Source organism: Pongo pygmaeus, chromosome 3, assembly GCF_028885625.2.
Source record: "Pongo pygmaeus isolate AG05252 chromosome 3, NHGRI_mPonPyg2-v2.0_pri, whole genome shotgun sequence".
NCBI lineage: Eukaryota > Metazoa > Chordata > Mammalia > Primates > Hominidae > Pongo > Pongo pygmaeus.
In genome coordinates this window covers 127,803,512-127,818,166 of record NC_072376.2, presented here as the reverse complement: position 1 = coordinate 127,818,166, position 14,655 = coordinate 127,803,512, and the positions used below count along the sequence as shown (strand labels likewise).

Below are 14,655 nucleotides of genomic sequence, written 5' to 3'. Positions count from 1 at the left end.
CATGTGGAATGAAGACAGAGGACCATTTCCTCTAAGGATGTAACCTCAAACCTCTTTTACATGATTATCAGAAATGCCTAACATATCTCAATGGTGACTGGTTATGCATTAACCCATCTTTGGTGATAGGCTTGCTCCTAAGCTGTGGAGTGGCTTTGGCAAATCTAAAACAAGCTGAAACTAACAGGAATGAGTTATGTATAGATTATCCACTGTAGTTTCAGTATTGAAATTTTGCCTGCGGATTCTGTACTTTTCCTAGGAAATTTCTCATTATCTATTTGGTTGGGTGGTTTTACTGAGAGTTTTACAGGCAGAGTAAGGCTCCATGGATCAAGAAAACACCTCTCAAGTTGTTATTCTGTCAACAGACAGAATGTAACAAATAGCATCTGAGAGTTAAATTTATTCACTCAGTTTATTTTGGCTTTCAGGCACTCAAAAGTGTCTAAGAATACTGCTCTTTTTGTCTTTTCCTTACATATTCCAAAAAAGGGAGGTATATGTTTATTCTTTTCAGATATAGTAATTGAAAAACAATAGGATGTAGGAATCCTATAAACGAGAATAAAACCAATTGGATTTTAGATGGCAATTTACAATCATTCATTGGGAAAGAAAACATTATATTACTTATTTTGAGATAAAATAGCCTATTTTAAAACAAGTATCCCTACTTCTAGTGACTTAGATGATGTTTTTATAATTAGTTGCCAAGATCAGAGCATTGGTTTACAAACTGTTCTCACTCATTTAAATATTAACACCTTCCTAATTCCATTATTCATATTGCTGTTAAAATAGATCTATCATCTATTTATCTATCTATCTATCTATCTATCTATCTATGATTTATTTTTCTATCTATTCACTATCTGTGAGTAAAGCAAATGCACATACACATATCTAACCACAGGTGATACACAATATTTATTAGTTATGAAGCTTTGTTTTATTGCAAATTGGTACCAGAAGGTCTGAAGAAGCTTCAGATTTAAGAGAAGCTATTGATAATGCAAATAGTGGCATTGATGGCCATAGAAATCCAGAAGGTATAAATAGAATTACTCACATAATTTCAAATCATAGTGAAAATACCCAGGTTTCCCTTCACCTTTCCTTTACCTTCTGTACGCAAAACATCACTGGATCTTGTACGGCATTAATTCCTTGCCTTGAATGACCATTCAACATATTATGAAATAAAAGCATTCTTTTTAACCAATATTATATGCATTTATTTACCTTAAGATTAATATTAACCCTTATGATAATTAAGTAAATAATTAAAAAAAAACAACTCTAGGCAATTAGATGCATTTGTCCATTAAATTACCAGTAGTTTGTTATTCAAAATATGATTTTGGAATAAAATTACTTATTTGCTTTCTTTATTAAACATTCAGACTTACAAAAGAAGTAACCACAAAATATACCAGAAGTAATCACTAAATAATTTGACTAGTATGTCATAAAATGTAAATTAAGAGTGTAGTGAAAACAAAGTTAATGTGGAAGGGGTTATGAAAACCAATTGTTGTGAATCCCAGAACCTGAATACCTTTACAATGCAGGACTCAATTTCAGAAGTGAGGAGAGTAATGGTGTAATGGCATGAAAGATGGAATCTTGGAGAATTTCCATCTTTGGATGAAATTAACCCTAAGAAGGCTTTGTGTTTTCCCTAATCATTTAACATAACACAGGTGGTGGGTTAGATTTATAAAACCAACTGAAAATTATTTAACCTATTTTTTTATGCCTTTGATACGGAAACTCCCTTAATATTTACAGAATTACACCAACATCAACTTGTGATTATAATAAGATTTTGACCTTAGTAACCAAGAAAATCCAATAGGAAATTACAATTTGCAGATTCTAAAGTTATGAGATAGAGGTGAAGTTCTTAATTAAATCACGTCCGTGTGCTGTTTTTCCCCTTTTTTACTCAGGTCCTCCCTCGACAGACTTGTGGGTTGTTCACTCACACTATTTTCTACAAAGAATATCCAGGAGGACCCCAAGAACTGGATAAAAGTATCAGAGGAGGTGAACTTTTTCTCACAATCCTTCTAAACCCAGTATGTATTCTATGTATGCATCTTACAATAAGATTAGTGTTTTCAAATGTGTTTTATTTTCCTGTCTTTTAAACTAAATCATATTTATTTTCTTTATTTACAGCACATCTTACTGGTCATGCATTTAAATCTATATTAAAATACTTTTCTAGATAAAATTTGACTTTGGGGACTGATTTTTCAGTAGATTTGATTACAAAGTCATGGTTTTTACTTCGTAATGTGGGTAGTGAAAAGTTTATTTCTAGCAGTAAAAGAGTAGCAATGTTTTTCATTGTTTTTTTTTCAAGTTAGGTCTTTCTGTCAGCTTTATGAAGGTATAATTGACAAATAAAAATTGTTTATTTTTACAGTACAACATGATGCTTTGTTATATGTAAATATTGTGAAATAATTAAATCAATCTAATTAACATACTATCATATCCCATTATTATTTTTGTAACAAGAACATTTAAAATATTTATTCTCTTAGCAATTTTTAAGTATACAATATGTTACTATTAACTATTAACTTATTCATCCCATCTAACTGGAACTTTTTTCCTTTCCACGAACTGTCCCCCAGCCACTGGCATCCTACTCTCTGGATCTATGAGTTCAACTTTTTTTTTTTTTTTGAGAGGCAGTCTCTCTTTTTTTTTTTAATTTAATTTAATTTAATTTAATTTTTTATTATTATTATTATACTTTAGGCTCTATGGTACATGTGCGCAACGTGCAGGTAAGTTACACATGCACACATGTGCCATGCTGGTGTGCTGCACCCACCAACTCGTCATCTAGCATTAGGTATATCTCCCAATGCTATCCCTCCCCCCTCCCCCCACCCCGCAACAGTCCTCGAAGTGTGATGTTCCCCTTCCTGTGTCCATGTGTTCTCATTGTTCAATTCCCACCTATGAGTGAGAATATGTGGTGTTTAGTTTTTTGTTCTTGCGACAGTTTACTGAGAATGATGATTTCCAATTTCACCCATGTCCCTACAAAGGACATGAACTCATCATTTTTTATGGCTGCATAGTATTCCATGGTGTATATGTGCCACATTTTCTTAATCCAGTCTATCTCTGTCGCCCAGGCTAGAGTGCAGTGGCGCGATCTCAGCTCACTGCAAGCTCCGCCTCCCGGGTTCACGCCATTCTCCTGCCTTAGCCTCCCCAGTAGCTGGGATTACAGGAGCCTGCCACCACCACGCCCAGCTAATTTTTTGTATTTTTAGAAGAGACGGGGTTTAACCATGTTAGCCAGGATGGTCTTGATCTCCTGACCTCGTGATCTGCCTGCCTCGGCCTCCCAAGAGTTCAACTTTTTTATGTCTCACATGTAAGTGAGATCATGAAGTATTTGTCTTTCTGGGCCTGACTTATTCACTTAGCATATGCCCTCCTGGTTCGTCTATGTTGTCACAAATGACAGGATTTCCTTCTTTTTTAAGGATGAATAATATTTTATTTTATATATAGATACATATGCTACATTTTACTTATTAATTCATGTGTCAATTGACACATAGATTGATTCCATATTTAGGCTATTGTGAATAATGCTGCAATGAACATGAGAATGCAGGTATGTCTTGAACACACTAATTTCATTTAGTTTGGCTACATACCCAGTAAAGGGATTGTTGGATCATATGGTAGTTTTGAAGGAATCTCTATAGTGTTTTCCATAATAGATGAAGTAATCTATATTTCTACCAACAGTGTTCAAATGTTCCCCTTTCTCCACATCCTCGCCAACTTTGTTATCTTTCATCTTTTTGATAATAGTCATTTTAACAGGTGTGAGGTGATTTTTCATTATGGTTTTAATTTGTATTTCCCTGATGATGAATGATGTTAGGATTTTTTCATATACCTGTTGGGCATATTTGTACGTCTTCCTTTGAGAAATATATTTTCAAATCTTTTGCCCATTTTTAAGGGAGGTTATTCCTTTTCTTACTATTGAGTTGTTTGAGTTCCTGATATGTATTTTGGATATTAAGCATTTGCAGATACATGGTTTTAAATATTTTCTCTCATTCCATAGGTTGTCTTTTTCACTCTGTTATTTATGTCAGTTGCTGTGCAAAAGCTTTTTAGCTTAATGCAACCCCATTTGTCTATTTTGCTTTTGGGTTTATATACAAAAAAAAAAAAAAAAAAAAAAAAGGAAAAGAAAAAATCAATTCCCAATCCAATGTCAAGAAGTTTTTTCCCTATACTTCCTTCCAGTAGTTTTCCAGTTTCAGGTCTTTGATTTAAACCTTTAATCCATTTTGAGTTGATTTTTAAATATGGTGTGAGATAAAGGTCTAATTTTGTTTTTCTGTATGGGGATATTCAGTTTTCCCAACACCTGTTTATTGAAGAAACTGTTCTTTCCTCATTCTGTATTCTTGCAACCTTTGGCAAAAATCAATTGACTGTAAGTGCATAGATTTATTTCTGGACTGTTTGCTTTATTTCAGTGGTCTTTATGTCACTCTTTATGTCAGTACCTTGCTGTTTTTATTACCATAGCTTTGTAGTATAGTTTGATGTTAGATAATACGGTATCTCCAGCTTTCTTCTTGTTTCTCAAGATTGCTTTGACTATTCTGGATCTTTTGTGATTCCATAGAAATTTTAGAATTGTTTTTTATATTTCTGTGAAAAAGTCATTAATATTTCGATAGAAATTTCATTGAATTGGTAGATCATTGTGAGTAATATGAATATTTTTTAACACTATTAATTCTTCCAATCCATGAACTTGGGATGATTGTCTATTAGTGTCTTCAATTTCTTACATCAATGTTTTATAGTTTTTGGTATACAGGTATTTAACTTCCTTGGTTACATTTATTCCTAAGTATTTTTTTGATGCTATTGTAAATGGGATCTTTTTTTTATTTCTTTTTCAGATAACTTGTCAGTGTATGGAAACACTACTGATTTTTGTACATTGATTTTGTGTACTTCAACTTTACTGAATTTATTAGTTTAACAGTTTTTTCAAGGAATATTTAGAGTTTTCTATACAAAATATCATGTTATCTGCAAACAGAAACAATTTAACTTTTTTCTTTTCCAATTTGGATGTCTTTTTTTTCTTTCTCTTGCCCCGTTTCTCTGGCTAGAACTTTTAATATTATATTGAATAGAAGCAGTTAGGGTGAACATCCTTCTCTTGCTCCTGATCTTAGAAGAAAAGCTTTCAACTTTGCACCACTAAAGATGATTATTAGCTGTGAGTTTGTAATATATGGCACTAGTGTTGTGATGAATTGTTTATACCTAATTTGTTGAGCTGTTTATCATGGATGTTGAATTTTGTTACATGCTTTTTCTGCTTCTATTGAGATGATCATATGATTTTTGTCATTTATTCATCTTATTAATATGGTTTATCACACTTATAGATTTGCATATGTTGAACCATTTTTACATCCTAGGGATAAATCCCACTTGATTGTGGTGTATTAACATTTTGATTTGCTATTGAATTTGGCTTGTTAGAATTTCATTGAGAATTTTTGTCTCTATGTTTGTCAGAAATATTACCCTGTAATTTTCTTTTCCTATAGGGCTCTTAACTGGCTTTGATATCAGGGTAATGCTAGCCTCATAAAATGAGTTTGGAAGTGTACTCTCCTCTTAAATTTTTTGCAAGAGTTTGAGAAGGATTTGGTGTTAATTCTCTAATTTTCTTTTTATAAAATACGTCAGTGACACCATTAAGTCCTGAGCTTTTCCTTGCTAAGAGACCTTTAATTACAATTCATTCTCTTTACTCGTTATTGGTCTGTTCAGATTTCCTGTTTCTTCATGACTCAATCTTGGTAAATTGTATCTTTCTGGGAATTTATCTATTTCTTCTAGGTTAACCTGTTAGGTATATCATTGTTCATAGTAGTCTGTTATTATCCTTTGTTTGCATTTCTGTGGTATTAGTTGTGTATCTCCTCTTTCTCATTTTATTTGAGCCTTCTCTCCTTTTTCCTTAGTCTAGCTATACGCATGCTAATTTTTTTTATCTTTTAAAAAATCCAACTCAGTTTCATTGATCTTTTCTATTTTTCTAATCCCTATTTTATTTATTTTTGCTGCAATCCTTATTTTTTTCTTCTTTCTGCTGACTTTGGACTTATTTTTTTCTTTTTTGACTAGTTCCTTGAGATATAAAATTAAACTTTTTATCTGATATCTTTCTTTTTTCTTAATGTGAGCATTTAGTGCTATAAATTTCCCTCTTAGAGCTATTTCACAACTTCTTCACAAAACTAGTTGGTAAATTCTAGCACTACTACAAAGAATTTAGACTTCACCTCTAAATAATTTGTTTCTCTTATGATAGTCAAGAAAACCACATATTTTTAAGAATCATGTGTTTAATATAATAATTAAATGTTATATAATATCTCATTTGGCTTCTATTTTTAATTATAGTAATGACATATTAATACGTGAATCTCCAGCCGAAAATTAAAAATCATAATTTATCAGAGGAGCCTATTAGGCCCATAAGTTAAGTTTGCTTCTGGCTGGAGATCTCAGTAGGCACACCTACTTCAGTTTCTAAAAGTGACCACAATATAAAGCTGAATTGAAACTAGATAGTTTTGTATTATCTTTGTGTACTTGGATGACCTGAAGCTTATTTTTTAAATATTTGCTAATTTTTTTTTTGGAATCAAAGTTACAGAACTTGACCCTTTTGTGTGTGTGTCTTTTCATCTTTAATAGTTGTAATTTTATTTTCTGTTATAAATAGATGTACAATGGTATAGCGTGTGGGAATCCCAACATTATATAATGTTGTGATTATTTCAGCTTTCTAACTTCTTCTCCTGTAAGGATTCCATTTCTGAGGTCTTAGGAAAGCATGTCATCATCATGTCCCAGTGTATACAGAAAATATGAAACAGTGAGACTTATGCTATGCCCACTTTGTTTCATGGAAGAAAGGCTTATACTTGAAGAAAAAGATAAACTTTCAACAAAGCTAAAGCTAAGTTGGCTGTGGTAAAGCTCTAGGTGTGTTTAAAATAAATTACATTAGATAATTCATATACAGTATTTTCAATTCCTTAAAAAAAATAAAAACTCACATTGCATGAAAATAGAAACTTCTAAATTGGATTGGAAGATAGGAAAGTGAGGGCAAAAATGCTTTGTCAGATTAAACTGTCTTCCCCTACAACTGCATGGCTATTAAAAACAAAACAAAACAAAAGGTCTGTTGGGTTTAATGGCACCACACTTGGAACAGAAGCGTGGATGCTCTATGATCTTTAGCAAGAAACTTCATTTCTCAGAACTTGCTTGTACCTCTGAATAACAAACTAGTTGAATTAATCCTCAATGTACCTCAAAGGTATTCCAACCAAACCTATATCTGAGATAATTCAATTTTATGCATATTTCAAAATCGACATCTTTTGTATATATTTTTTAAAAACATCAAGGATATTCTAAAATAATTTTTAAAAATTGAGATGTAAATATTAATAGAAGCAAGTGGAAACCTCTCTCTTCATTCCTCCTCTTACTGAGAATTTAATCTCGGCAGAGGTAAGAGTCACTTCATCATACCCTTTTCATTCTGGGGCTACATTCCTGACACATATCTGCCCTAGTCATCTCCTTAGGGTAAGTCAATAATTTTCAGAACACTGACCATTCATTGCCTCCCCTGGACCTCTTGCCCAGGTGTGATTGTTACGGGTGTTTATTACTTGAATGTTTGTCTATTTGTCAATAAAGACATGGATTATGCATCTGTTTTTAAATATTTTGAACCCACTACCCCTCATAGAGCGTAATTTGGAGATTTAAACTTAAAATAAATCTCAAGATTTTAAATAACATAAAAGACTATTTGGCTTCTAATATTTCCATGTTTACCACTTGTGAACTAACCAAACTATACTAAGTCTTATAAACCTCACTTTAAAAAGCTATCATTGCTACACACATGTATTTTAATTTTAGGCAGAATAGGATAGTGAAAGAGGGGAGTTTCAGGAGGCTTCATCTATCCAGTCACAAACTATACTTGCTTTGTCACTGTAAATTGATGGTGAGCTCAAAATATGATACATAGGTAAATGACAGATACCAGGATAGACACAGCAGGAATAGACGGTCAAGAGGGTCAAGAGGGTCGATAGTATGGATAAGATAGCACATCCTAATATGGGAATATGAAGTATAGATCAAGCAAATACTAGTCCATAAAGATGAGTGTTTAAGGAACAATGTTGCTCAAAACAAGGACTATGCATAGCCTCAAGCAATCTGAGTAGATATTGCTCAGATTTCAAGGGAAACAGACTACAGGTAGCATCTGGTAGAGCCCAGGCCAAATGGAGCTTACTTCCCGGCTTGCATAGGCAGAAGTTATCAGATGTCTTAGACGGAGTTCTCCAGAGAAATAGACCCAATAGGATTTAGATAGATAGATAGATAGATAGATAGATAGATAGATAGATAGATAGATGATAGATAGATAGATAGATAGATAGATAGACATTCAGATAGACAGACAGACAGACAGATAGATAGATAGATATAGCTAGAGAGAGAGGCAGAGAGATTATAAATAAGTGGCTCATGCAATTACAAGGGCTGTCAAGACCCAAGATCTGATATGCAGTCAAGAAGCTAGGGAGACCCAGGAAAACTTATGGTACAGTTCCAGTCCAAATGCCAGCAGCCTCAAGACCCAATGAAAGCCAAGATTGCAATTAGAGTCCACAGGCAGAGAAGAAAAAACAGTGTCCCAAAGTAAAGGCAGTCAAGCAGAAGGAAATTCCTTTTACTTAGCTTTTTTGTTTTATTCGAGTCTCCAACAGCTTGAATGAAGTCTACCCGCATTACAGAGGGCAATCTGCTTTACCCAATACAGGGGTTGTGCACTGGACTGATTAAAATGTTATTCTCATCCAAAAACACCCTCATGGACACACCCAAAATAAGGTCTGACCAAATATCTGGCCATTTCATGGTCTGGTCAAGTTGACACATAAGATTAACCATCATACCAGCTGAGGAACTTAATGTGGGAGGCAGACTTGGAGTGAGTGAAAGAAAATGGGGAACACAGAAAGAAGGAAGTGAATGAAAGAAAAGATAATTCACACTTAGATTTTTTCTGTGTAAGTGTCTTCTCATAAATAGAGAGGTGATGGGCTATGATTAATACTTACCTCACTAATGTTGAGAAAGTAAATATCGGGCTACTTGATGATGACTTACTATTTTAAGTTTAAGATTCCAACAAGCCTGGCAAGGAGGGAGCCTGCAGGAATGGCATGAGGAAAGAAGTAACCAGAAAAAGAAAACAATAAGCCAGCTTCTCTGTTCCATTCCTTTCTTCCAATCGTCATTTAATTCTTTGTCAGAGTTAAGAATATTTTCATATCTTTCACCCAAACCATGCCAAGGGAAGAAGTTAATTAATATGAAGATTAGAATTATTGATATGAAGTAATATGCTGACTCTGAAGAATGTTTCTATTTAACAGAGCTGACTTTTAAGGGGGAGATCCATGAATACATTATGCTAGGTATCGAAGTCCCAGGGGAAATGTGTTTTTAGTGGGAAGTATTCAACATCCATGAAATCATCCAGAGACTACCATTTTCTCTACCTACTTTCCCAGCTGACTCTTAGTGTGTAAAAGTGATGTTTGTAGGAACTTATAAGTAGAAGAGGTGATCAGTAGTGTTAGGATAAATTCTAAAACATAAAAGCCAATCTATACTGGATTTCCTTTTCCATTAATCATCTATACTTTAATATTATAGAAATGCTATAGACAATTTCTGACATCTCTCGGATGGTAATTTTCTCTGTGGATTTGAAAATGATTGATAGTTTTCTGTACTTAGTATTGTTGTTTTAGTATGTTCATCAGTGGATGAATAAGGACATGCTAGCATGACACAAAGCTGACAGTGAAAGTAAATACACCAGATTATGATATTAATATCTAGTTTTGGTTAGCATGTTAGAATTAAAAAAAGCAAATCTAACAGGGTGAAATTTAAAAGGAAATAATGAAAAGCTCCTAATCATTTTGAAATAAAATAATAATGTAATCTCACCATTATATGAGGATAAATATTATATAAGGATAAATTAAATCTGTCAGAAAATTGTGTGGGCTACAATCATGACATATTAAGTTCCCTGTTTTTGAAGCTGTCCAAACAGAAATTTTGTAGAAATGTGAAATCTATTACTGAGCTTCTGATAGTTCATCTTGTACTAAGAATACGTGATTTCTATGTTCTTATACAATTAAATCATGGCTACATCTCTCTCACTGTAAAACACACACACACAAAAAAAATCAAGTTAATTTTAAATATTACAAGCATTATAAATTTGGATCTAATCTATAATTATAAGATCGGAGGAAATGGGGAAATGATGGTTTGTCAACATATTTAATAATTAAAGGATGAGATAAAATGGGAAGATATCTAATGGTAGATATATTGAGGGAAGCAGAGAAAGAAAAAACCTTCCCATTACTTGTATACTGAAATATAATTTCCATATTTTGCAGGACCATTTTGAATTTTGATTAGTAGTTACTGAATTCATATGTATGTAAGCATCCTATGAGATTAATAAAAGCTGGAAAAAGTATATGAAGGAATGTCCTGGAATTTCCCCCTCTAGAGTACTTTAAAATAGAATCAACAACTCTATAGTTCTTTCTTATCGCCTTGGGAATTCCTCTGCCTAAAGGAAGGAGACTGGATTAAATAACCTTGAAAAGTTTCACATTTTGTTTTTCTGGTTTATAACATCTGCATCTTTGCTCTGCAGTCAAAAAGGCAAATGCCACAACAAAGCCAGTATTGTTTCTTTACTTCTTCAGCTTCCAGTTTGAGGATTCACATTATTTTGTGTTGGCCCTCTCTACAATACAACTGTATCTATTCTGTGTTCAAAAGTCTCTGATATTTTTTCTTTTTGCATTTTCAACAGTTTTTTTTTAATTTTGACTCTCACTGGCATTCAGAGATATATCCTGTTTTCATAGTTTGACACATTTCAAAATATGTCATTATTTTATAATCTACCATAAAACAGAAAATATGAGTTGGAATAAAGTTTTACATCTTGATTCACATATGAACTCCTGTTACTGTTATGTATTATATTTTTTGATTCAGCCAACTGCAAGGAATGAGGTTTCTTGATTTCCCTGGATACCAACTTACTTTGCCCAAATAAGCCTAACAATTGAAAATTAAATGATATGAGGGCCATTTGAATGGGATTTCAAAAGCATACTTCGACATCTGTCTATTTAACATTCAGATAACTCCCTCTTATTTTTCTTAGATTCTTATCATGCCTTCATCACATATTGATATTTTTCTGCACTGTTCCACACTTGTCAAATACTAACATGTATTTCCCTGGTGCCAAATCCTTCCTGTATTTTCAAATAATCTTTGTTCAGACAGGAAGAAATATAATTTAATCATGTATGAGGTAAAACAGCTTACACCAGGTAGACCACCATCATTCAAGTTGAGACACTACCCTATAAAATATGCAGCAACTGAAAATAGTCAAAACAGTCTGGAGTCTTATCAGATGGTTTCCACAATAAGTATAAAAGCTTGAAATTAATATGTCCTACAGGATTTAATTTTTTCTACTCATTTTAATTTCATGCTACACAAAGAGCAACATAAAAATAGAATTTTCTGTTTTCTTGAAAAATATGTTTCAATAGGCTCAGATTCTAGAATGCTCTAAAATAGCAGTTCAGGAGCCAGGAAAGTTATTACACTTTCCAAAGTTCAGAGCAGTGCCTAGACTCACTAAACCTCACCTGTTCTATTGGCCACTTGCAAATTCAGGTGAATAAAAAATATGTGCCTGAAAGAGTGGTGTACTTGAAATTGACAGTAGAGTATAATGGAACTGCAATGATAAACTTCTCCGTGTGCTGTCTGCTGAACTTTCATACACCTAGTCTGGTTAATGAGCTTTCCTTCTCTGTGTATATCAATCTCTGAGTTCATGGAATGTAATAGCAGGTGCAGTACATTATGGATTAGTGCTGGCTCTTCAGACAGGTTAGAGAAAAGGCAGCTGTGAGGCACAGGATAACATCCACATGAAATAACCTGAAACAAACTTTGAGAAGTTCTGTTTAATGCTGAAATAATATAGAGCTGCATAGACAAGGTAATTTAGAGAAAACTATTTAATGTGCAGAGCAACAAAATAAAATGCAAGCAATATCCCAAGTCTGTAGCAGATTATAAAGAACTGATTACTGATATCAAGGTCTGCAAGTATTCTTTGATGATTTTGGCTTTGATTTCCTATAAACACTGTGGTTTATAGAAATAGAAACCACATAGAAACACTGTGGTTTAAAGAAAATTATGACAATGAGATAATATTCCATGGAGAACAAAGAAATTATATATTCCACCAAAATATTCATCTGCATAAAATAATATATTAATATTTCTAACTTGGAGACCTGGGAGATTTTCTACATGTGTTCCAGGAGGATTTATATTTTTCTTTATCTTTTTTTATTGATACATAATAGATGTACATATTTTGGTGGTGCATATGATAATTTAATGCATTCTGTATAATTTGGAAAGATTAAGTCAACGTAATTGAGATATCCATTACCATAAATACTTGTCTTTTCTTTATGCTGGCAACACTGGAATTATTCTCTTTGAGCTATTTTGAAATACATAACATATTATGTAAACTATAGCCACCCTACAAATTTTTCAAGCACTAGGTCTTATTTCTTCATCTAACTGTATGTTTGTACCCATTAATCAACCTCTCTTCATCCCCTAGCCCCTCTCCCGAACTCAGGGGTATTTATTTTTATGGAAATTAACTTCTAACTTTTCTACTAGGTGAAATCTACTTCTCTAGACAGGGACTTTGAAGCAATTAATGTTATTGGGAGCTCTGGGGCTTAGAGCTGGGGAGAACAGCCACCAACTGTGAGAGGAATGGACCCCTGTGGAGTATATAGATTGTGGAAAATTCTATTTCCACTCACTGAAAGACCTACAGTCACCTCTTTTTTTCCTTTATCTTCTTTTTTTTTCTATCCTTAAAGATTTGCAGGACTAACCTTTACAAAAGGACATGAATCACCACTTCTGTAAGGGATTCACACTCACAGCAGGGATTTTGTAAAATCTGGAGTCAGCTAAGATCCATGGACTCAAAACATATGATATTATTCTTTCTGTTCACACTGAAAATCAGGATCAGAGTTAGCATAAAGATGTAGAGAATGTGGGTAAATTTTGTGTTTTTTCCCTAGATTTTTAGTGGTAGTTTTGTTTCAATTTTCCACAATAGGATTTATTTAAAAATGAGTAGTTCAGAATATAAAGTGTGCCGTAAAAAATGACCATAATATTTTTGCCTCCTGACCTTGAACTCTGTCTTCTCATGAAATGAGAGAGATTTATATTATTGTGTAGACACATATCTTTCTAATACAATATTTGCTACCAGTTCTGATGGAATACAATTTGCACTGCTGTGTATTTCCAGAACATGAAAAAATCCATAAGATGGCTTTTTTTTTTTCAATTTTGTTTCCATAGAAAAATAAATGAAAGTTGCAATATTTTATTAGAGGAGTCTTTTCCATCTAGTATAACTGGGTACTTTAGTTTTCCCAAAGTTTGCTACTCAAAGGTAGTAAAATAGCTCTTTAGCATAAATAAACTTTCAACAGCAAAAGCACAACCTCCTGTTTATGTGGATGTTAGTCAGCAGATAAAACCTTTTTTCTCTCTATATTTTGGGGCATGCAATATGTAAGTACTGGGTGCCTAATGCTCTTCACATTTAGCGACAGTTTGCAAACATTATCAGTGAATTCATGATAAGTAAAAAAGAAAACAAAACACTCCCTGTATCAGTGTTTATATGACTAATGAGTTGGTGAGAAAGTAGAAGTTGGTTAGTCTACAAAATTAAATTTAGAAATGTGTGCTTTTTTGGTTTGTTCTTTCTGGTTTGTTTGTGAGGTTTCACTCTACTGAAGAGTTCAAAATTCTAGATTTTATTATCTATTTTACAAATTTTATAACACCTAAATATTTCAATATGTCTTGTTTGTTTTGCTTAATATTTATTTTTTTAAGTACAGTGAATGAAAAAGACTCTTTTGGATCACTTTACCTTATTTCACTTTGTTTATTCCTGTTTTATGTCCCTCTGGTTATTCCTCAGAGTTAGATACAGTGAAAATAAAAATACAAACTCTTTTCTAAAACATGTTGATATTTTCCTATTTTTATATTTGAGGAAAGCAAATACTTCTGGCTTAGCATTTCCCTAAGTGGCTTATATGCAGATATGATATGCAGTATGTATGTAAATGCTAAATAATGGTGACCTGAAGTTCCATTTGACATGTCAGGGCTTATTCTGTATTAGAAGGCTTTGGTATGTATAGCTTCTTATGCCTACAGTACTTTTCTATTAATATCTCCACTACTCTCACTTTAACCTCACTATTTATCTCTCAGATTTCCTCTCTGCTTTCTCTTTCTCATCCC

General features: G+C 33.0%; 1 protein-coding gene across 1 annotated transcript in view; it reads left to right on the top strand.

Moving 5' to 3' along the window:
- LOC129035136 (bifunctional heparan sulfate N-deacetylase/N-sulfotransferase 4) overlaps positions 1-14,655 on the top strand; it is a 291,019-nt gene that overhangs the window by 180,763 nt on the left and 95,601 nt on the right. The window contains exon 6 of the mRNA XM_054485287.2: positions 1,956-2,084. Coding sequence (XP_054341262.1) covers positions 1,956-2,084 — 129 coding nt within the window. The remainder of the gene's footprint in view (positions 1-1,955; positions 2,085-14,655) is intronic.